Below are 23,386 nucleotides of genomic sequence, written 5' to 3'. Positions count from 1 at the left end.
CGGTGGATGGCGAATAATTGGGAAATTGGAAAATGCCTTGTAGAAAAAGGTAAGAAAAGCTCCAGCAATATTGACTTAAATACATGACTAGGTTGCAAACATAAGTCTTGACTCCAGCATAGATTATCGGCTGTAACGTTCTGACTTGATATTTCCAGATGTCAGTTCTGCACTAATGTCAACAGCTTCTATTTGCGTTCTGCTCTCAGGCACTGGTTCTGCAAGATTCCAGACGCTACTAAAGTATTCACAAGGCCCCAACTGTCCTTCCTTGTTCCCCGGCCCTGGGACAATGGGTAGTCCTAAGAACAAAAGGGCCTTGCGCTCCCGCTCCGGGCACACTCTGGCCTCCCGAGTTCTCGCTACCCGCTCTCGTGCCGAGCCCCTCGGAAGGCAGCCCGGGCCTCCGAGCATCCAAGAGCCTGCGGCTCCCCAACTTCGCGTTCGGCCGTCTCCGGGGGCGCCGGGGGTAGGCACCGGGGTGGGGCGGGGAGTGGCAGGGCGGGGCCAGAAGAACGCTGCTCGGGGACCCGTGAGTCTGGGCACAGCCCAGGAGGCGCAGACGACTGGGGCGGCCTGGGCCGGGGGCCAGGTGAGAAGCCGGACTCCGGCTGCCCAAGTTGGCGGCGACAGGTGGCCGGGGCGCCCGGGGGGCTGGGAGGGAGGTCCCCGGAGCTCCGGGGGCGGATCCTGCTGCCTCGCCACTTCCCCATTGGCCGTCAGAGCCTGTCAAGGCTCTGTACCGCTACACCGTGTCCTTCCGCCACGGAATGTAGTCCTCCAAAAGGGCAACCTGACGGCCCGTTTGGCGCCAGCCGCGCAGCCCACTGAAGGTGACTGCGCCCCGCGCGGGCGCGGAGGGGCGGGCGCAGCCGGGATTGGGCGGGGCGGCGCGGCGGAGGGATCGCGGCGGCCGCAGCCGGGATAACCTTGAGGCTCGGGCTGCAGAGTCCCACACAGGCAGGAGCGACGCATCGCGCGACCGCCAACCTCTTCGCTTTGTAAGGTAGCGCGAGCCGGACGCCGCCGGAGGTGAGCCCTGGGAGAGGCCGAGCCGCGCGTCCCCGCCCGGCGGCCGTCCGCCCGGCCAGCGCGGACCCCCAGCCCGCCTGCCGGCGCCCAGGGGCCGGCGCGAGGTCCTGCGCATCCCGGAGCCGGCCGGGTCGGGATAGGGAGCGGCTGCTCGCGCCCGGGGCCTGCGCTGCCCAAGTCCCCAGCGCCCGTTTCTTCCACAGACGGGTCAGCCAGCTCCTTCTCTGCCCTCATCCCTGACCCTCACTGTGATCCTGCCCTCACCTTCCCCTCCCCTCCTCCTCAATCTGCTTCCATCCTCGCCTCCCTTCCCTTCTTCTCTTCTAACTGATTCATCCTTGCCTCTCCCTCTTCTTCCCGCCCCTGCCGCATGCTCGTTTCCTCCCTCTCTTCCTTAATGCTCGTCCTTTTCCCTTTCATCTTCAACCTGTTCATGTTGCCCTCACTCTGATGCTGGCTTTGTAACCCTCTGTAACCTCTCCTTGACACAACTTCTCCATTTCTCCTCCCATCCTCCAGCAGGCTCGTCCGCCCTTCCCGCGTGCGGGCCCCCTCTTGCTACCCCTTCCCCCATTCATGCCCATCCCTGCCCCTCCTCCCTCCATGCTGGTCACGTCCGCTCCTCCGCACCCCTCCTTCCCCTCCTCCCCCTCCTCGCTGCCCTGGTCCCCGCCCCTCCGTTCTGGTCACGTCCGCCCCCACCCCGCTCTGTGCTCGCGTCCCGTCCCGTCTGCATCACGGCCTCCCGGGCCCGGCACTCTCGGCCTCTGCCGGGGCCGCGGACGGGCAGGGCTGAGCGGCCAGCGGGATGCAGCGGCGGCGCGGGCGCAGTTAGAGGGTTACGTAACCCCGGCCTTTCCTGATGCAGGGGAAGAAGGGGTGGCCGCCTCGAACTCCCGCCAGCCTGCAAGGGCCTGGGAGTAGCGGGGCCCTCGAGCTCGCCCCGGCCCCTGCAGGGTGCCGCGACTGCGCTTGCTGGCTGCGAGGGCCCGCGCGCCCCATCCCGCCGCCGCCGCCGCCGCTGGCTGCACGTAGCGGGCTGCGACCTGCCCGCAGCACCGCTGGCCTTGCGGGGCGAGGTCGGGGCCCGAGAAGCCGCCACCCGCTTCGCGGAGGCCTCCTGGCATCCTGGGCGCTCAGCGGGCTCCTCTCCTCTGCTCCGCGTTCCTTAACAAATGCGCCCTGGTTGTGGAACGCGGGGACACGCGTGGGGCGGCCCTGCAGGTTACGGAGAGGACAGGACATCTGTCGCGTTCTCTTAATAAAAACAGTATATGGGTCAAGGACTGTCCCGGGGAGGGCGTTGGAGTCCGGGATGGCTAGATCGGTCATAGCCCACTGAGCTCACAGTCTAATGATGGAATGAACATAAAATTTATCGTTGGTAAGTGCTCTGAGGAAGGTACGAACTTCGTGCTGGGGGAGGGAGGACAGGAAGCCTCACGAGGTCTCGCCAGGTGGCAAGCACCTTCCGGTCTGAAGGTCCAGAGACCCAGTCTAGGAAGGCATCCCTTGGCTGCTTAATCCGCATACTCCAAACCCAGGATGTCGTCCTCACTGGCCTGAATAAAGTACACCTGATAGCGAAGGTCCCAGCCTGGACAGAGGTTGGGAAGCTGTAAACAGGCTTTTAGAATCAGGTTTGACTTGTTAATTTATTGAGAACACTGATGAGGGAATTCAGCTTCTGGACCTGAGTTTCTCAGGTGAAAACTGGGAATAACATTTTCCTCATGATTTTTGAAAGAATGGGTCTCTGCACGTGCCTAAGTGTGTATGTTGCATACTCAGTGCAGTGTCTGAGGAGATGCCCTGAAGAAATGCCTCTAAATGAGCGTATTGGTCTGGTCACTGAGCACTTAATCCAAAATTGAGCATGAGAGCCTAAACTTCTTGATTCATCTTCTTCCTGCTAGCCCCAAACATGGTACAGTTAATCTTTGGGAGTCAGGCTCTGGAAATACCAACCATGGCCTGGAAACCAATCCCCTCAGGGATTCTGATGCAGTGTTTACAAAGTAACTAGTGATGTTACTTTGCAACTCTCCACTTGAAACAGGAGCTCTTTGGTCTTCCTGGTCTTTCCAGAACAGGGACCTCCAGACACAGGCGGACAGGGAGTGGATGATTTAGGCCTTTGCTGTTTGGCTATAAGAGTGGAAACAAACTGCACAGCCCCAAGACTGAAATCTTTTACACTGCAGGTGGGGTTCTAGGACTTGTTAGACCTGATGGGGAGGTTAAGATTGGACCCAGGGGGCAGTAGCCTCCTGTTGGCAGTACCAAGGGTGTGGCCGCTTGCTAGGGTAGGAGGAGGGCCTAGGTCAGGACTGCTCCTGCTGCAGCATTGTTAGCAAATAATTTGCCCTCTGGTGGCCCGAGGATGCTGTTGGTGCTGCAGCAGGCTGTTCTGTGGGGAAGGGTAATGTAACCCATCACCAGATCTGTGGGGGAGGGGAGGCTCTGTGGGGAAGATGGCTCGACCTTTCAATTTATCTGCTTCTGAGAAAATTCTCTACGCTGCTGGGTGAGTGGGGAAACTGCATTGTGGTTTTCGCAGGTGTAAGAAATACCCTCTCCCCTTTCAATGAGTCAAATAATGAAGCATGTATTTCCCGCAACTAAAAATGTCTCAGCTAAGTGGAAAATGGTTGGTCCAGGTCACCAGGGTCTCTGTACTGGCATAAGAGCTTAGGTGCAGAGTGGCAGCATCCTGGGCCCCAGTAATGCAGTGTATGCACCTTTGTTCCAGAGCCTTCTGTAGTGGGCATGGCAGCCTCTCATGGACATGAATAATGATGACTTAAAGAATATCCTTGAACTCATTTCTGAGTTACTAGATTTGAGCCTGAATATATGGACATTAGTGCCCGATCTAGCACAGCTGCTTTCATTTTAAGCATTGCATTAGAAATAATTTTAATTTTGAATTCATAGGTTAACAAAGAGCGTTTTTGGCTCTTTTAAGAACTGCACCCCCAGTGACTTGGCAAATTTAGGAGCTGTGACTCCAAACAGCTAGCACCTATGGGAGTTGTTTCTGTTACTTGAATGTTGTGACATTAATGTGGGGTTACAGGAAAACCATTTTATTTCTTAAAGCTGCTTATTTCTTAATATTGAGGCAATGGAAGAAATGAGGAACTGGCTGTGGGCAGGGAGGTAGAAAAAGTGTAGCTCTTACATTGCAAACTCACATCACTTGGGTTTTAATTTATTTGGCTTCAGCTTTTATGACAGCAAGTCAGGATGTGTTCTGTTGGCCAAGAGGTAAGACTGAGACCAAGGTAGAGGAAAATGACTCATTTGATATTACTTTCGTTTCTGAGTCACTCCAAATATCCAGTCAAATCCCAATTAACTGGTGTACTACAAGAATGATCTGTCCCTGTGAGCAGAGTCTTAATTGCAACCTTGTTGAGGATCTTCGTGAAATGTTTAAGTGATTTATTTGGTAAAAGGTCACTTGAAGCATCAGTTCTGGTACAGATAGGAATAGAGGTAAATGGCCTGAGGTATGAATACTGTTTTTAATACCACCATACTTTCTGGGAGCTTGCATTTTTCACCAAGAGCCAGACGCAGACTGGATAATTGAGTAGTCTGATTCCTTGGGGCTTTGTTAGAGAAGCTGTTTGGGGAAAGGTGAGCCAGGGTGGGTGGTGAATGATGGTGTGCAGCCTGGCCTTTTGCTGTGACTGCTCAGCTCCGAAGTGGGAGGGAGGCTGGCAGGGCCACCAGGCGTTGCAGTGAGGCCCCGCCCCTGCAGCAGTTTGTGCTGGTCTGCACGTAGGAGAGCTTGGAGAGCAGGCTGCAGTACCTTCGGTGGCCTCTGAGACTCGTCTCTCCCATTTCTGTCCCTAGGCAAAGCTCCTGGGAAGCACTAAGCCTCTTGGCTGATGATGCCAGCAAGCAGGCGGGGGAGACTCCAAGACCAGCTGTACTAGGGCAGTGAGGTTGCTGGTCATAGCATTTTAGAGTGTGGAGAAGTTTAGCCGCTAGTGGAACTCTGCGGTCACAATTCTCTGAGGGGAGCCCTATCCCTTCGAAACATTTTGAATCAACCTACAGATAATATTTCAACTTTAAATAACTGGCATCTCCCCTGTCTGCAACAATGAGCAAGAAAGAATTGCCCCCTCAGCAGAGTCAGTCATGGCACGTAAGACACACCATATCCAGCATGCCCATTTCAGAGGAGCCCGGGAGTTTTGATTGAGTTAAGCGATAGGGCAGTGGAGACTCTTAGAAGTCTGACAGTATCAAGTGTTGGCAAAGGTGTGGAAAGGCACGAACTCATGCTGGTTGTAAATTGATACAGCCACTTTGGAGAGCAATTCAGCAATATTTAGTAAAAATAGAAATGTACCCCATGACCCAAGAATTCTATTTCTGGATATATAGAAGCTCACAAATGCACAAGGAGACATGTACTAGGAGAGTTGTTATAGTGTTAAAATTGGTTTAATGGGGCGGGGAATGGCCACCAGTAAAGGGGTGCATAAATAAAATGGTCTAGTTGTACAGTGGACTAGTATAGTAGTTCAAATGAATTAGCTAGATCTGTATACCAACTGGATGGATCTTAAATGTGCTGCTCAGTGAAAAAGCAAATGATGATATTGTATGATGTGTACGGTACACTAATTAGGACATTAAGAAAACACAATACCGTAAGGTTCCATATAGATATAGACACACTTTACCTAGACTTAAATGAACTAGGATACAAAATTCACGCCAGTGGTTGGGTGTGAAAATTCATGGTGGGGGTGGGGAGGGTTGGAGGAGCCTGGGGATGGAGGAAAAATGAACTGTATAAAGTTGTAATTCTTTTCATTTTTAAAAATTCTAAAAATATAGCTCAAAGGTCAGCTCTGAGTGGTAGAGATACAGATGTTCGTTTTTTTTTTTTTTCTTAAATTCAAAACAAAATAGAAGCAAGCCTATAAAGGCCGCTATAGAAAGACCAGTCACACTGACTTAGGTAAGTGCTCTTGGAGAGCTGGCGTTGCCTTCCTCCTCACGCCCCCAGCTAGGATGCAGGGCAGTGCCAATAAGTGTTGAGTTATTGCTCAATTCCCTCAGGCCGTCACCCACCCTGCTTGCACCTGACCTGGGAGGATCCTAAATCGGGGTCCCAGGTCCCTTGCTGCTTCCAGAGTGTGGGTATCATGCCAGGAAGTACTGCCCCACTTTTAATCCTAGTAAGGAGGAACCATGTCCCGAGGTGACAAAGGCTTCGCCCAAACTTCCTCCTTCTGGCTGAAACCAGTTCTCTGCTCTGAGCTTCTGGTACAGAACCAGGAAATCCTCCGCATCTGAGGACATTGAGTGTTCTCTGATGAACAGTCTGAGTTCTCTGACTCAGGACTTTTTCCCCTAAAGCTGAGTAGTCTTTTGGGAGGTTAGGCCCATTTAGCCATTCAGCATCAGCATTTGTGCCCTATTCAGACTTTTTTTTTTTTAACAAGGGAATTTTTTTTTTCTTTTTTTGACAGAGTCTCACTCTGTTGCCCGGGCTAGAGTGCTGTGGCATCGGCCTAGCTCACAGCAACCTCAAACTCCCGGGCTCAAGCGATCCTCCTGCCTCAGCCTCCTGAGTAGCTGGGACTACAGGCATGCGCCACCATGCCCGGCTAATTTTTTCTATATATTTTTAGTTGTCTGGCTAATTTCTTTCTATCTTTACTAGAGAGTGGGTCTCGCTCTTTTTCAGGCTGGTCTCGAACTCCTGACCTCAAGAGATCCTCCCGCCTTGGCCTCCCAGAGTGCTAGGATTACAGGCGTGAGCCACCGCGCCCAGCCTGAACAACGGAATTTTACTTCAACCTGCAAGGGGCCATGTTTTGTTCTGTGTAGCCTGGTAATGCCAGGCTTTGCTTTCTGTGATGGGTCCTCCTGGGGATAAAGAATGGCCTTCAGACCCAGGTCTCTTAGCTAGAACAGATCTTATCCTCTGTACCCACCTCCATATACAAAGACACTGTTGTCATTACTCTTAACTATACATCAGGATGAATAGCATCTGCTCCAGTCCTTACTAGGTTCCACTGGCCTATCACCCATTTTGATCATGTTGCTGCCATAGTCTGATTAGGGCCAGTATTGAAAATTATATTTCCATCATTGAGAAAATGAGCCCCTGGCGAGTAGACTGACCTGAATGCCAGCATGTTATGATGCAAACTTTGTAATGGATGCTGGAGTTCTGAAGAACCGAGAGTTGAAAGGACTTCTTGCTGGCCTGGAGACTTGGAGGTGTAGGTAGCAAATTGATGTCAGAGCAAGGAACACAGTCTTTGGTACTACCAGCGATGTTGGAGAGGGAAAGTGGGCTTCAGGTGCCATCATTATTGGGTTGATCTGTGTGATGTGGTTGGTATCGGAGCATAGTTGGTACAGAGAAAAATGGGCTTATGCGGACCCATAGGGTGGGCTGGTTTATTAGGGTAGAATGATTTGGACCTTTGTGAAAGATGGAATTGGTGGAGTGAAGCGTGAATCTTTCCCAGGGCAACCCTACAACAGTACTAGCCCTAGGAAGTGGAGCATCGGGTTTGGTTTTTGTTTTTTTTTTTGAGACAGGGTCTCGCACTGTCACCCAGGAGGCTGGAATGCAGTAGCATCAGCCTAGCTCACAGCCACCTCAAACTTCTGGGCTCAAGCGATCCTCCTGCCTCAGCCTCCTGAGTAGCTGGGACTACAGGTGGGCACCACCATGCCAGGCTAATTTTTCTATTTTTAGCAGAGACGGGGTCTCGCTCTTGCTCAGGCTGGTCTTGCACTCCTGACCTCAAGCAATCCTTATCCTCCTGCCTCGGCCTCCCAGAGTGCTAGGATTATAGGCATGAACCACCGCACCCGGCCTAGGGCATTTTTTATATGCTTTTTCCCCCTGGTTTCTGAAGAATGGCCAAAAAGCTGTGTCTGTCGTGAAGAAAAGTGTAGTACAAAGAGCAGGAGCCACCTGAGCGGAGGAGGGAAAGGGCAGAATGGGGCCTCGGAGCTGAGCTGCCATGGTGCCTGCTCCACCCAGCAGCCCAGACTCACCTCAGGTGGTGTTTCGTTTCTCACAGAGGAGAAATGGCTCTGAGGAAGATCCTCCTGCGGGGGCTCGGGCTCAAGAATAAGGCTCCTGGACCCGGGCATGGGGTTTGCTGCCGCCAGTGCGTACGCCGAGCTTCCACTGCCGGCTGGAGGTTGGCTCTGCATGTCTGTGCCTCCCCAGGAGGATGTGGTAGTGAGTCAGGCTGGCATGGGTGGGGCCACATGTCCTGGCAGGCACTGTCCAGGCCACTGACGTGAGGGAGGGAGCCCTTCCCAGAGGCCGCCCTGAGAAACCAAGGCTGGGGGAGGCTCCAGAGGGTGTTCTGCATACAAATACGACTCCAGGTAGGTGGTGGTGGGATGCCCAGCTTGTGCTGGGGAGAAGAGGCTTGTGGAGGACCTTGAAGACTGGCAGGAGGCTCTGGCCCTCCCTGCAAGGGAGGCTCCAAGACAGAGCCTGAGGGAAGAGAAACCAGTTGGTGACCTGGGGATGACACATGAGGCTTCTGGGTTGGCAGGATGCTTTATAGACAGAAGAGATTTTGTGGAAGTCTGGGTGGACTTGTTGATAAGCAAGCTTTTTTGACTGCTGCTGTGTAAATCCACTAAAATACTAAACAAACTTGTGTTGGTCATTTTTGTACTTAATAGCAAAACATTAGAGCTTGTAGACATCAGATTTAATTTGAGATGGTGAAATAGGGTTTGTGTTTGAGGGCCATATAACTGTGGGTGAGTTTGTTTGTTTTAGGGGCAGGGTCTCTGTCACCCAGGCTGTAGTGCAGTGGCGTGACCATAGCTCACTGTAACCTCAAACTCCTGGGCTCAAGCGATTCTGCCTCAGCCTCCCAAACAGCTGAGACTACAGGTACGTACCACCATGCCTGGCTAATTTTTAAATTTTTCGTAGAGACAGGGTCTCATTAACTTGCCCAGGCTTGTCTCAAACTCTTGGTTTCAAGCGATCCTCTCTCTGTGACCTCCCAAAGCACCGGATTACAGGCATTAGCCACTGTGCTGCCTGGCTGAGGCCAATATAAATGTACCTGCTAATGCCATCTAGTCCTGGAGGCAGCCTTCTGTACCAGAACATCACAAAGGCTTTACTGTGGAGCTTGAGAACAGACTAAACGGGAAAAGAAGTTAGCTGGATTTGGGCATGTAGCTAATAGGTTTTTGGCAAGAAATTGTCCTGTGGACTTTTTTTTTTTCCTTTGAGATTCTGAGTGGATTAAAGTTGACTTTTCCTAAGCCACTGAAACTGTCCTGCAATGCGTTTGTGATCAAGGGCCTCGGACGGACGTGTATCTTTCCTTTGCCGCCTTTTCAGTAGAGTATTCTTGAAGTGCCTAGAGCAGCAGTTGATTAATGGAATTGGGAGATGCACATTTAAATTCCTCCCCAAAATTTTACAGGATGCTTGTAAATATTTTTTTTCAAAGGAGGTACACTTGTAATTTTTCCTATTACATAAAAGTATTTAATATCAGTATATTAAGAAAAAATTTTGCCATAATTCTACCACCCGGGTAACATACTGTTAAAATTTTGGTATATATTCTCTCAGTGCTTTTATGTATTTTTACTTTGCTGTTCCTTTCCCCAAAAAAGGGAAGGGACAAGAACAAATAGTGGGATGTTAGTAAATCACAGGTCCAGAGAGACTTTGGGGGGAAGGCAACCATAGGGTGTTAGGGAAGGGGATAAAACACCCCAGGGGAGATGGTAAGAACCCACTTTACCTGAGAATCTTCTATCAACAGTATCTTGGTATTTTGGGGGCAGACCTCTGTATTTTTCTTTATAGTATAGCAGAATCCCTAGGAGTAGCTACCACCTTGATACCTGGTTATTAAGGTAATTTTTCTTAGAGCTTTAGTTACACTCAGCTTTTACCTTAATCCTTGTGCAGCTCTTCAGGGCAAACCTTATTCAGCTCTGAGCGGTGTTTGCAAGTGGGGCCATGGAGCCACCCTGAGCCAAAAAGAGAGCATTATGTCACCGGAGACCCAAGCCCACAGAAGCCAAGGTATGACCTGATAAGCAGTGGCCCCAGCCAGATCTCTGCAAAGAGTCCCTAGTGTCTCAGGTCTGGAGAAGAGCTGGCTGATGGTTTTTAAGAAGAGTGGAATTAGTTACTCAGCCCACTCATTCAGATCTTAGTTTGTTCATAATACAGTCCTCAGACTGGATGACAGTCTCCCCTTGGAGGCCACAGCAAGGCCTTTGTGTTCCAGTTGGCCTGATGTGCCATCTCTCAGAAATGTCCCCTCCGCGGCCAGACCGATCTAAGCCTGGCTGGGAGCGCTGAAAGTGTGCGAGCCCTGCCTCGGCTGTGAGTATAGGTAAAGAAAGGGACGGGCTGGCCAAGCTGTCGGAAGTGCTTAGATTTCAGGAAGAGGGAGTGGAGGTGTAACTTTGATTCTGATAAAGAGGCACCAGGTTAGATTGATGGTCATTTAACGAACACTGGAATGCCTGCAAATACTAGGTGCTAGGAGGTACAAGACCGTTTAGGGCCTGGAAGAGAGGATTGCCTTTCTTGTGTTGGTAGCCAGTGTGTATTAGGGAGTTAGGAAACACACATTGAACTTAACAGTTTATTTGCCATGTGGGATAGTTAGCCAGTATCTTATTTCCTTGTTTTTAAAGCTTTAGATTCTGTCGTTGGGGACTTGTAGCCATCACTTTTCCATAGCTGACAGACTGTTTGTTCACCACTGGTCTCATGGCTCCCTGGACCTTTACGAGGCCTCTTTGGAGATGGCAGAGATGGGTGTAGATCCACACTCTGCTTGAGCCACCAGAAAGGCCACACACAAAGTCAGGGATGGAGGAGGGTAAAGGAGTAAGGGTCATATGTATGGATGCCTTGATTTGGGGCCCTGAGATTTAGGAGGAGGTGGGCAGGGCTAAAGAGGGGCTTGTTCCTGAGCCTTGGCTGAAGCATTTCCACTCAAAGAGTTTTAGATGGAGTAGCCCTTGGTATGAGAACATGAGGAAAGGAGCCACCCTCTGCTGAGAAGGGTATTGAGCTTCTGGTCACATCCTTGCCTGAAGGTTCTTCAGATACTGCCCGGAAGCTTCTCCTGGGTCTTTATCTCTAATCAGCTAACAACAGGCTGGGTGAGTTTCGTTGTAAGTCAGTAGTGAAGAAAGCAAAGGTCAGGGCAGTTGTCAGGATCGTGACCCAGCTGGTTAATTACCTGGAACAGGTGGTCTCTGTGACAGAGGGGTAGTGCACTTGTCAGACTCAGAAAGGAAGTCAGGATGTTGTGTCAAAAATCAGCTGGGGAGAAAATTTGACCAGCAACTTTAATTTCCTTATGTTGCAACTGTCCTGTTAATATAGTTGTAATAATTTTAGAACCATACCAGTGCTCTTGTGATTATCCCTGATTGTGTGCAAATTGCTTTGCATGTCCTGAAGTCCTCTTGAACAAAAGTAGATGTGGTTTTTAGGTGCATACTTCTGGGATGGAACATTTGCATTTAGGGGAGTCACTTTGGGTTTGGGTGAGGATTGTAAAGAGGGAACGTGGGTATCTGACAACAAAGCAGATATTGTATCACCGGAAGATTGGTTACAGCTTGCTTTTGTGGAAGCTCCTTCAGTGCGTGTAAAATGATATTATTTGTAGGATTGGTGGGAGAGCTGTCAAGGTAGATGTCAGCCCAGTATAGGAGAGACCTGCTTACAGTGAGTGCCTGGGAAGTACATGTAGTGGGTGACAGGTTTTAACTTGTTCGTTAAGGGACTTTTCCATTTGTTCATGATCACATAAGCCCTTTGCCCAATATGAGGAGCACCCACATATCCAGAGCGTGTCTGGCCTCTCTGTGCCTTACACACACAATGTGCTTATCAAGTTAATGTGTAAGCAGGAGACAGCCTGCTGTGCCATGTGGTGTACTGTATTAATCACTTCTCAGTCTAATTACTCTCTCTTCGATTTCCCTGGACCCAGGACCTTGGAAGCCATGCCGAAGGCCCACAGTGAAGCCGGGACTGCCTTCATTCAGACCCAGCAGCTGCATGCAGCCATGGCGGACACATTCCTGGAGCACATGTGCCGCCTGGACATTGACTCGGCACCCATCACGGCCCGGAACACTGGCATCATCTGCACCATCGGTGAGTCAGGGTGCCTGTCCTCCCAGGGGGCTTCATGTGGCAGTGACTGTTTCTGTCCTGCAAAGACTAAACAAAGGTAGCAAACCTAGGTGCTAAGGAAGATGCTACACAGATTTTTTTTTTTTTTTTTTAGACAGAGTCTCACTTTGTTGCCCGGGCTAGAGTGAGTGCCGTGGCGTCAGCCTAGCTCACAGCAACCTCAAACTCCCAGGCTTAAGCGATCCTCCTGCCTCAGCCTCCTGGGTAGCTGGGACTACAGGCATGCGCCACCATGCCTGGCTAATTTTTTTTTCTATATATATTTATAGTTGTCCAGACAATTTATTTCTATTTTTAGTAGAGATGGGGTCTCGCTCAGGCTGGTCTCGAACTTCTGACCTTGAGCGATCCACCCACCTTGGCCTCCCAGAGGGCTAGGATTACAGGTGTGAGCCTCCACGCCCGGCCTACACAGATTCTTTATGAGAACTCGGGTCATAGGAAGTTACAATAAAGAATTAGTACGCTTTATATTTTCTGCTCTAGGGAAATTTTAGAGGGTGTCCTTCTTAGCAGATCTTTGTAGGAGCATCTCAGACACCTAGAAAAGATATTTTTTTTAACAGGCTCTATTAACCAAGATTCTCGAGTTGGAGATCTGGCTGGGATCCCATGAGAGTGAAGAGGGCTGGCCAAGTCTTACCTAGGCCTTTCTGATAGGATGAGAGCCTAAAGAATTTGAAGGAAATGAGAGAAGTATCCCTTGATGTCGAGAGAGTGGCTGGCACAATAATAGCTTTTTGTGTGCCTTAGAAAGACTTTTGAGCTATTTGGGGGAGAAAAAGCAGGGGGAGGTAAAGATCAAGGATTCTTCAAACTTAAGCTGACTTACAGTGCTTTTCCTCCTTTGAATAATTAACATGTGTGGCTTTAAAATTTTTCCTAATAGGCCCAGCTTCCCGGTCGGTGGACATGTTGAAGGAGATGATTAAGTCCGGCATGAACGTAGCTCGTCTGAACTTCTCTCATGGAACTCACGAGGTGAGCCTCAGCTGGGCAGCGTGGCCGCTGGCATGGCCTATAGGAAATGGGGACAGGGTGCAGTGTTCATTTAGCCGCAGTGAACCAGCTAAGGACAAGCCAGTGGGAAGGTTGTCCTAACTCACCCATCCCTACTCTCTTTCCCCTGCTCCTGACACCTCAGCTGGCCAAGTCACCTTAAGCAAGGAAGACCTGCGTTGTCGTTGGCCATGGTTCTCCCCCACACCTGTGCTACCATGAGCTTTCACAAAGGAAGGTGTGGAAGGGTTCTGCTGGAAACCCCTCTAAGCCTTGGGTGTCCTGGCCACAGTGCTTGACACTCCTGCCTCAGGGTTTCTACAATAGCTTATATTGGCATGATGTGAACCAAAAGGTCATCCTACAGATTGATGCTGGCCTGGTTTACACCCAAGATGACCGGGCAGGTCCAGGAGGAGGGTTTCCACTATTGCAAGTTAAGGACTAAGTCTAATGCACTAACACTAGCTGGCATGTAGTACGCTGCTCCGTCAGCGTTATGTTCCCAGCCTGTCTCTTCCCAGGGGTTCTGGAGCATTGAAATGGAAGCCATTGGCGCTCTTCCCCAGCACCTGGCTGGAGTGTGTTTGTGCTGAGGCTCTTTATTAACTGACTTGACTTGTGGACAGAGAGCTTTCCCAGGCACTGCTGTCGGGAAGGCTCCATTCCTGCCTTAGTGCCCAAGTTTAGAACAAACCCATTCTGAGGCGTTAGGGGTTCCCTGGGCAACTGTGCCTTTTTAAAACCATCCAGGCTCGGCTGTAGATTTCCCACAGACCATGGGATTTCATACTGGCATTGACTGAGGAGTTATGGAGAAGGCAGCCTTTCCCCTCTCTTGACTTCTGTGCTTCCCGTTCAGAGTAAAGAACATGCTGACCCCGTGTAAGGGCAAGTGGTGAGGGGTTGCCCTCTGGCATTTGGAAGTCGGTATTAAGTTGGGACTAAAAATAAGACCTCAAGAAGTGCAATCCGAGAGGTGAATTCTTCCATTCTGGAAACGCGAGGCTCTTCATCACAGATTCCCGTGTTCATCAACAGCTTACGGCCTGGCTAGCAGCCGGCCCCAAATACCATGGAGGCCTGACCTCAGACAGGTTAAGACATGTCCTTGTAATTTTTGGAAAATTCTATAATTTTCCAAAGGCAGGGGGTCCTCAGCAGGAGTCAATAGGAATTACTGCAAGTGTTAGCTTAGCTTAAAGAGAGAGCTAAGGACAACAGTGAAGATCACTATTGATCCTGCTGCTACAGTCTACCACGCTATCCTGCGTGCAGGGCAAGGAGCAGAAATAGATTTTTAAGAAGCTGACCTTTAACTAGGCTTTATGGTTCCTTCCATCCAGTGAAATAACACCGTACAGCTTGGACATGGCAAGGGTGCGTGATCTATGCTGCACCTGCTGGGTGGGGGCTGGTGCAGATTTTGGTTTTGGTTTTATTTTGGAGCCGGGCGCAGTGGCTTGCTCCTGTAATCCTAGCACTCTGGGAGGCTGAGGTGGGTGGATTGCTTAAGCTCAGGAGCTGGAGACCAGCCTGAGCAAGAGCAAGACCCCCTCTCTACTGAAAATAGAAAAAATTAGCCGGACAACTAAAAACAGAAACAAAAAATTAGCCAGGCGTGGTGGCTCCCGCCTGTAGTCCCAGCTTCTCGGGAGGCTGAGGCAAGAGGATCACTTGAGCACAGGAGTTTGAGGTTGCTGTGAGCTATGATGACGCCACTACACTCACCCCCGGCAACAGAGTGAGACTCTGTCTCAAAAAAAAAAAAAAAAAGGCATTTGGAGATTATCTGTACCTTAACTTTTAAGAATTCCCAGATTAGGCTGAGCACGGTGGCTCACGCCTGTAATCCTAGCACTCTGGGAGGCCGAGGCGGGCAGATTGTTTGAGCTCAGGAGTTCGAGACCAGCCTGAGCAAGAGCGAGACCCTGTCTCTACTAAAAATAGAAAGAAATTATATGGACAGCTAAAAATATATATAGAAAAAATTAGCCGGGCATGGTGGCGCATGTCTGTAGTCCCAGCTACTTGGGAGGCTGAGGCAGAAGGATCGCTTGAGTCCAGGAGTTTGAGGTTGCTGTGAGCTAGGATGATGCCATGGGCAACAGAGTGAGACTCTGTCTCAAAAAAAAAGAAAAAAAAAAAAAAAATTCCCAGATTAGAATTGGGATTTTTTTTTTTTTAAATGAAAAAAACCAAGTCCCTGTCATCATTTGAGGTTTTAGACTGAGATGAGGTTGTCCCTGGGATCAGGGTTTTAGAAACTGATCTGAAATTACTCTAGTATCGTGTAATGTCATGAAAGCAGTTTCAGTTTGACCACGTCAGGGCTTCTACTTCATATGCACCTTTGACTAACGGGGCATGCTTTTCCAGTTCTTGACAATCGTAAATACCCTTCTGAACAGAGCATTGAAATTACATTTTCACTCTGACAGAGGAACATCTGTATCTGCAGCTGAACTTGTGAAAGCTTTGGCACAGTATCTTCAGTCCCCACGTTTGGCAGCTCACATGGACAAGATGTGTTCTTGCTGAACATGTGGTTCCACAATGCCATGTTGGCCAGAAATACTGACTTTTAAGCAACTTAAATTTAGAGCCTTCCCCAAAGACAGCACTGATGGATGGAACCCTTCACCACTTGATAATGTGCCAACAAAACCACAGCCAGAAATGTACCAAAAGATGATAATATAGAGGATCTGAATAATATAATACCTAATAATCAGTATGTCTTAATATATGATTTTACATCATCAAGACTAAAAATGAGTGTTTATTTAAAACACTCATGGTTATAAAAATATGAGGCCACCAAAAGCCTCAAGTTCCGTAAAGTAGAAATTATACAGACACATTCTCTTACATAGTTAATGGTAATTAAGAACAAAGTCTAAAGTGTAGTAATCAAGAAAACTTAGTGACTTAAATATACTTATCCTAGAAAGTAAAAATCTCAAGGTAAGTGAAATAAATATTTAACTCAGAACACTAGAAAAAACCTGAAAAGGGTGAAGGAAAGAAATTGATTTTGTATAATAAAGCATAACTTAATGAAATAGAAAATAAATTTGACAAATTAAGAGCTGATTCTTTCTGTGAAAAAATTAATAAAACAGAAGCCCCTGGAAAGCTTGGTCAAGAATACACAAATAAAAGTATGAATAGAAAAAGGAATATCCTTTACATTAGAGATTTTTTTTTGTTTTGTTTTTTGAGACAGAGTCTTACTCTGTCACCCAGGCTGAAGTGCAGTGGCATCATCATAGCTCATTACAGCCTTCAACTCTTGGGCTGAAGTAATCCTCCCACCGTAGCCTCCCAAGTAGCTGAGACTACCAGGCATACGCTGCTATGCCTGGCTAACTTTTTAATTTTTGTACAGATGGGGTCTTGCTATGTTGCCCAGGCTGGTCTTGCACTCCTAGCCTCAAGCGATCCCCCCACCTCAGCCTCCTGCAGTGCTGGTATTACAGGCACATGAGGCAATGTGTGATTTTCAAAGTCAAGAAAACTTATAGTTTAATTCCTATAGAGGTGAAATTGACTGTTTTCTAAGAGAACATTCAGGAGATAGAGAATATGAATAGACTAATAGGCATAAGTTGTAAAAGGGACTAAGATCCAGCTCACCTCAGAACACTAAGGCCAAGTGATTTTTAATGGCTAAATTCTGTCTCCCCTTTGCAGTATAGTTAAATCCTTTGTTAACACTGCTCTAGAGCCTAAGAAAGTATAGAAATCTTCCTACTGTGTCCTTCAGAATCAACAAGACCAAAACCAGACAGGTTAGGACACTAGACCAGTTTCACTTAGAAAGATGCAGAAAGCATAGATAAAATTTAATTATCCAAATCCGGTAGTGTTTTAAAGGAATGGTGTGATCTATAACCAAGTAAATTTTATTGTAGGAACTCACAGTTCTGTGTTGGCATTAAATAGAGTGGTCATTGTAATAGAACATGATAATACTAGGTAACATTTATTAGATTACCATGTGCTTGTCTCTGTTCTAAGTACTTCACATCAACTCTGAGGAAGAGGCATTTGACAATATTCACCACCCATTCCTTAAAACGGCTATTTTAATTTCTATCATATGTTTGTGTCCTATTTCTATTGCAAGCCAGCAGTAGAAAGAAAATTTCATAACTTATAATAAGGACCTCTATAAACAAACAAACCAAGCCAGTGGCCCCTCATTGTAGAGTATGCCTGAATTAGAAGCTTGAGACTTTGAGAAACAGGCCTCAGGCCTTGCCCTCCTTGCAGGCTAAGCTCTGGCTTCAGCTCCCTCCCCTCCAGCCTCCTGCAAATAACAGACGGGCTTGTTTGCAGGTGCAGCTCTCCCAGACAGTGGTGGCTAAAGGACAAGGCCACCAAAAGTGGCCCATAAAGTGCTGAATTAGGTGTCCCTGTTATCAGCAATGTCATACTGATTACGCTATCTGAGAGCCCATTTGATATCTTGGCTGTGAGCCCCCCCCCCCCTTTTTTCTGTTTGCTTTTCTTCCACTCTGAATTACCGACTGAATGTGAGTCCTTTTTTAAATGAACAATAAGGGCAAGCGGAAAAGAGAAAGGGCTCAAGAGAGAAGATTGAGTCCAGGATCTGCTGTGAGTGAGGAATAGCAAAGGGCAGTTTGTTCAGAAAAAGGCATATGACCACCTTTCCCTATTCCACACCCCTCTTTCATCTCTCCAAGCAGACTAGGAAAGAGAAAACCAGGTCTGCATGACCTTAGCGATGAGTTACTTAGCTTGGGCCGCTGTTGGCTTAGGTCAATAACTTTGGGTTTGAATTGCAGTTGGAATCAATAGAGAACAAACTCTGAGTTAGTCAGTCTGGCTTCGATTGCCCGACCAGTCTTATCCAAGTACAAGTCCTTTTGCCCCAGCTGTCTGCTTTATTTGCAGAGGGTATTTGATGAGTCAGTCCTGGGGAAAAGAACAGGCGAAAGGATGAGGGGCCATGTTTACACCTGTGCCTTTAATGGGTTTTGGTGGCAATATTGTGAAAAGTGTCTAAGACTTGCTGTCAGGGTGAGCAGATGCTGTGGTGTGAGTGAGTGGAAGGCAAGGAGGTCGCATAAGCAGGGGGACGAGTGCTCAGTGGGTGGGTGGCGCCGCGGTTGGAGGATGGAGCTGGAGGTCGGGAAGGCCCACAGGCTTTTCTGGGGTAACCAGCTTTGGCTTCAGGGCAGGGTTACTGGGGAGGGGGGGGCTGCATCCTAGGGTGGGAGGACACTCATCGTCTTCCATTCCCCAGTACCACGCGGAGACCATCAAGAATGTGCGCGAAGCCACAGAAAGCTTTGCATCTGACCCCATTCTCTACCGGCCGGTTGCCGTGGCTCTGGACACTAAGGGACCTGAGATCCGAACTGGGCTCATCAAGGGCGTGAGTATCCTGGGGAAGAGCTGGGGGAGGCTCAGGTGGCCGCGTGCCCCACACTCGTCCTCCATAACCTCTGCCCTGCCCGGGTGCCATGTTTTAGCGTAGGTCTACAGATGTGGGTTTTACCCATCAGTGTAAAAAGTGTTGATCTACTTTGCTAGGAAATGGTACCACAAAGGAAGCTTTTTTATTCTAAAAACCTACTTCCAAGTCTCTAACTTCGGGGAGCAATTTCTTTGTATCTTTTTCTTCATCATTAAGTAGCATAACTGAAACATTGTATTAACAGCTTTTTCCTTGGGTTACTTCCTTGAAGTATACTCAACTAGAGAATAAGAGCGTTTATTCGCAAAGCAAAACACTTGCTTACTTCTAGCTGAGATTCGGACGTTGTTCCTGCTGGGGTGATGAGGGCGCTGGCGGCTGTGGTGTGGACTCTGCTTACTCTCGCCCACAGAGCGGCACCGCGGAGGTGGAGCTGAAGAAGGGAGCCACTCTCAAGATCACGCTGGATAATGCCTACATGGAAAAGTGTGACGAGAACATCCTGTGGCTGGACTACAAGAACATCTGCAAGGTGGTAGATGTGGGCAGCAAGATCTATGTGGATGATGGGCTTATTTCCCTGCTGGTGAAGCAGAAAGGTACGTGTGGGAGTCAGGGTCCAGTTGTCTGAAACCATCTCCCATCTCTCAAATTCCTTGACACAAAAAATATAGGGCTGGGCACGGTGGCTCACGCCTGTAATCCTAGCACTCCAGGAGGTCAAGACCAGCCTGAGCAACAGTGAGACACTGTCTCTACCAAAAATAGAGAAAATGAGCCGGGCGTCGTCGTGAGCCCAGGAGTTCGCGGTTGCAGTGAGCTATGATGATGCCACTGCACTCCAGCGGAGAGACAGAGCTCTGTCTCCAAAAAGAAGAAGAAGAAGAAGAAGATAGGAAGCTTGTTGGCTGGCAGCAAGATTGAGGTCTATGTGTTCTCGGGAATTCCTTTTATAACTTATTTATCCTCAAAAACAGGTTTTCAGTCCAGCATAGCTATGTTCTTCTGGCTGTGGAAAACATGAGATTTCTTTTTTTTTTTTTTTTTTTTTGAGACAGAGTCTCGCTCTGTTGCCCGGGCTAGAGTAAGTGCCGTGGCATCAGCCTAGCTCACAGCAACCTCAAACTCCTGGGCTTAAGCGATCCTTCTGGCTCAGCCTCCCGAGTAGCTGGGACTACAGGCATGCGCCACCATGCCCAGCTAATTTTTTCTATATATATTTTTAGTTGGCCAGATCATTTTTATTTCTATTTTTAGTAGAGACGGGGTCTCGCTCAAGCTGGTCTCGAACTCCTGACCTCGAGCGATCCACCTGCCTCGGCCTCCCAGAGTGCTAGGATTACAGGCGTGAGCCACCGCGCTCGGCCGAGATTTCTTTTTTATTCGTCCTTGCTTTCCTTCTGCTTCCTTCCTTCCTCCATCCCTCAGTAGGAGAGGAACCAAGACTCTCGTGTGCCTGGGAATGACGCTGCCATTCAAGTGCCATGCACTATTCTAAGCATTTTACACGATCATTTATTTTAAGTTTTAAAACAATCTTATTAAATCATCCTTATTGACAGGTGAGGGAACTGGGGTCCAGAGAGGTTAGCTGGCCTGCCCAGGGTCATGCAGTTAGTGGGGTTGGGATTTGAACTCCGGTGACACGGCTCCCGCATGCCTGATGTGCTACTGCCCAGCTCGCCACACTGGGGAGAAAGGCGCCTGCCGCCTCCCGTTGGGGACGTGTGCCCTGGTTGCTCCGCCTCCACGACCGCCTCCTTTTCACACAGGTGCTGACTTCCTGGTGACGGAGGTGGAAAACGGTGGCAGTTTGGGCAGCAAGAAGGGTGTGAACCTTCCCGGGGCTGCTGTGGACCTGCCTGCCGTGTCAGAAAAGGACATCCAGGACCTGAAATTTGGGGTAGAGCAGGATGTGGACATGGTGTTTGCATCTTTCATCCGCAAGGCGGCCGATGTCCATGAGGTTAGGAAGGTCCTGGGAGAGAAAGGAAAGAACATCAAGATAATCAGCAAAATCGAGAATCACGAGGGAGTTCGGAGGTGAGTCCCCCGTCATCCCTGCCCCAGCCCCAGCCCAGCACTCTGAAGGGCGAGGTGTAACCTGGGAGTACCTGGTTCCCAAACCTGGCACCTGCCCATCAGCATGCAGGCTCCCAAGCCTGTTCCCGACCCCCGGAATCAGAATATCTTACTAGGGTGGAAGGCATTGGTATTTTAAAAACAAAAACAAGAAAAAGCTTCCCAGGTGACTGAGATGTCAGCAGCTAACATTGTTCCCTGGGCTTGGGGACCAATGTTGCAGAGGACAGGGTCAGGGTCACTGCTCACAGGATTGGGGCCATCGTGCTCTGCCACTGATCAGGAACACTGCCAGTGTTTGGAATGGGGGACCATGGGGAAGGAAGACAGCAGAGCAGACCTGTAGGAAGAGGATCTTTTTGGCCCTCACTGGGGAGCCATGTGGAAGCTCGGGCTCTGGGCCTGGTGTCTATGCTGAAGCTGTGGCCTCTTGGTCTTCACTGAGCAGCTGGCTCAGTGATTGGGCTAACTCTGGTATGGTCCTTCCAGCTTCCCAGAGGAAGGCCTGTGGTTCTGCAGCTCAGCTTGCCCATCACCCCAGTGCTCCTGAGGTAGAGCCATATGAGTATGGCCAGCTAGTGACATCTGTTCCTCTTTGCCCCTGCTATTGGGAGAACTGAGCACTGCTAAAACCTCAGACCTACTCGTGTGGGTTAGGAGTGTGCTTGGGGTGGGGGGTGGGGGGAGCAACCCTGTGTACCCACCGCTGTGGCCTTACTGTCTTTAGCTTTGTGTACATGTCCTTTGTTCCAGACAATTTGGGGTCCTCCCCTTCGCCATTCTGATAAGCCATGAGTGCTAACTGACCTTGGCCCCAGGCCAGGCAGAGCCACATTCCCTCTTGCCTTCAGCAAGTCGGAGTGGGCCCCCTCGAGGGGCAACCTCCAGTGTCCTTGACTAGATGGGGCCGTGGATCTTTGTGTCGGAAGCAATCAGCAGGCCCTGGGTTCCCTTTCTTCCTTGGAAGTGCTGTTTGGAGAGTGGAGATTACAGAGAGACACCTTAGGGGGGGAGGAGATGAGCCCGTGGGACTTTGGAAGAGGCCTTGCCCTCCCCACATCTTCCCCTCAATGCAGTGTCCACCACCCTGGGTTAAGGTAGCTGGGTGCCCTGCCACACACCATGGTGATATCACGGATGGTACAAGGACGTCTAAGTCAGGAAATCCCAGGGGAACTTCCTATTCATCACTGTACTTCAGGGCCGTGTTCTACGTAACCCCTCACTCTTCCCCACCTTCCCTCTCAGGTTTGACGAGATCCTGGAGGCCAGCGATGGGATCATGGTGGCTCGTGGTGATCTGGGCATCGAGATTCCTGCAGAGAAGGTCTTCCTTGCCCAGAAGATGATGATTGGGCGGTGCAACCGAGCTGGGAAGCCTGTCATCTGTGCCACGCAGGTATGTGCCCCTCCCTGCGTTCTCCTCGCACACTCACGAGCTTGCACCGGAGGCTACTTGATCCTTTCCCATGGACCCTGGCCCACGTAACATGCAAACGCACATCCCCTGCCCCCCATGCACCTATACAGAGCCGTGCTCTGCACCTACACACCATCCAGAGCATCAGCTTGCACTTGTTTGTCTCTGAAGAGCCCAGGCCACTGCTCACTAATGCCCTGTCCCCTCCCAGATGCTGGAGAGCATGATCAAGAAGCCCCGCCCCACCCGGGCTGAGGGCAGTGACGTGGCCAATGCAGTCCTGGATGGAGCCGACTGCATCATGCTGTCTGGAGAAACAGCCAAGGGGGACTACCCTCTGGAAGCTGTTCGCATGCAGCACCTGGTGAGTTCCTGCCCCTGGGCTTCCGGCTGGTGCTGGGGTGGAGGCAAGCTCTACCCACGGCCTTTCCTTGTCCCCCAAGTCACGGCCACAAGAGTGACGAGGTGTGTGGGGGTGGAGTGTCTCTTGGTTTTTTTCTGTTCTGCCTTCCCTGCCCACACTCCTTCCCTCCCACACTCCTTCCCTCCCACACTCCTTCCCTGCCCACACTCCCTCTCTCCCACGCTCCTTCCCTGCCCACACTCCTTCCCCTATTTCCTTCTGCTCTGGAGGCATCTGCCTTCATCAGACATGACACAGTTCACTTCTAGCCTCAAGGTTATGAGTCCTTCCTTTGGCTTAAGTCCCGGGGTACTTATGCAGTCAAAGGATGCCTTGTACCTCTTCCTCTGGACAGTGAGACGTTTTGAGCACAAAAGGGCGAGGGCTCCTGCTCCCCACTGTCCTCTCTGTTTGGCTTCCAATTCGATTCCCCACCCATCCCACAGACAGGTGTTCCCCACCCCGGGACTGCTGTGGACTTGCCCTGGAGGCTGTTGCCTGCACTGAGCTGACCCTGAGCTGGCCTTGCATGGTGCCTGCAGAGGGACCTGCTTTGCAGTGTTGCTGCAGCTGCTGTGCTCACCCCAGGCCAAAAAGTGGGGTTAAGTGACTGGTGGCAGAGCCACAAATAGAGACAGGTGGAAGGGTGGCTGACCCCAGCGGGCCTTGGACTGAGCATCTGGAGAGTCACAGAGGCTCCTTCTCTTCTTACTCCCCTGGGAGTGAGTTCTTCAGACTCTCCCAGCTGGGCCGTGGCCCACTGCCTGGCCGCTGCTC

At 50.0% G+C, this 23,386-nt stretch overlaps 1 protein-coding gene across 6 annotated transcripts in view; it reads left to right on the top strand.

Annotated features, from left to right (window-relative positions):
- Positions 1-907: 907 nt before the first annotated feature.
- PKM (pyruvate kinase M1/2) overlaps positions 908-23,386 on the top strand; it is a 28,998-nt gene continuing 6,519 nt past the window's right edge. For 2 of the 6 annotated variants that reach the window (XM_045531096.1, XM_045531103.1), the window contains exons 1-8: positions 908-1,032; positions 12,051-12,217; positions 13,146-13,237; positions 18,531-18,662; positions 19,117-19,303; positions 20,477-20,747; positions 22,035-22,185; positions 22,418-22,570. In XM_045531096.1, coding sequence (XP_045387052.1) covers positions 12,064-12,217; positions 13,146-13,237; positions 18,531-18,662; positions 19,117-19,303; positions 20,477-20,747; positions 22,035-22,185; positions 22,418-22,570 — 1,140 coding nt within the window. In that variant the 5' untranslated portion in view covers positions 908-1,032; positions 12,051-12,063. Of the gene's footprint in view, positions 1,033-3,432; positions 3,455-9,994; positions 10,112-12,050; positions 12,218-13,145; positions 13,238-18,530; positions 18,663-19,116; positions 19,304-20,476; positions 20,748-22,034; positions 22,186-22,417; positions 22,571-23,386 lie in introns of those variants that run through there. The other 4 variants (XM_045531113.1, XM_045531086.1, XM_045531077.1 and 1 more) reach the window with 4 other exon arrangements.

Source organism: Lemur catta, chromosome 1 (assembly GCF_020740605.2).
Source record: "Lemur catta isolate mLemCat1 chromosome 1, mLemCat1.pri, whole genome shotgun sequence".
NCBI lineage: Eukaryota > Metazoa > Chordata > Mammalia > Primates > Lemuridae > Lemur > Lemur catta.
The sequence above is the reverse complement of the archived record's forward strand: the minus strand, read 5'-3'. Positions and strand labels throughout refer to the sequence as shown.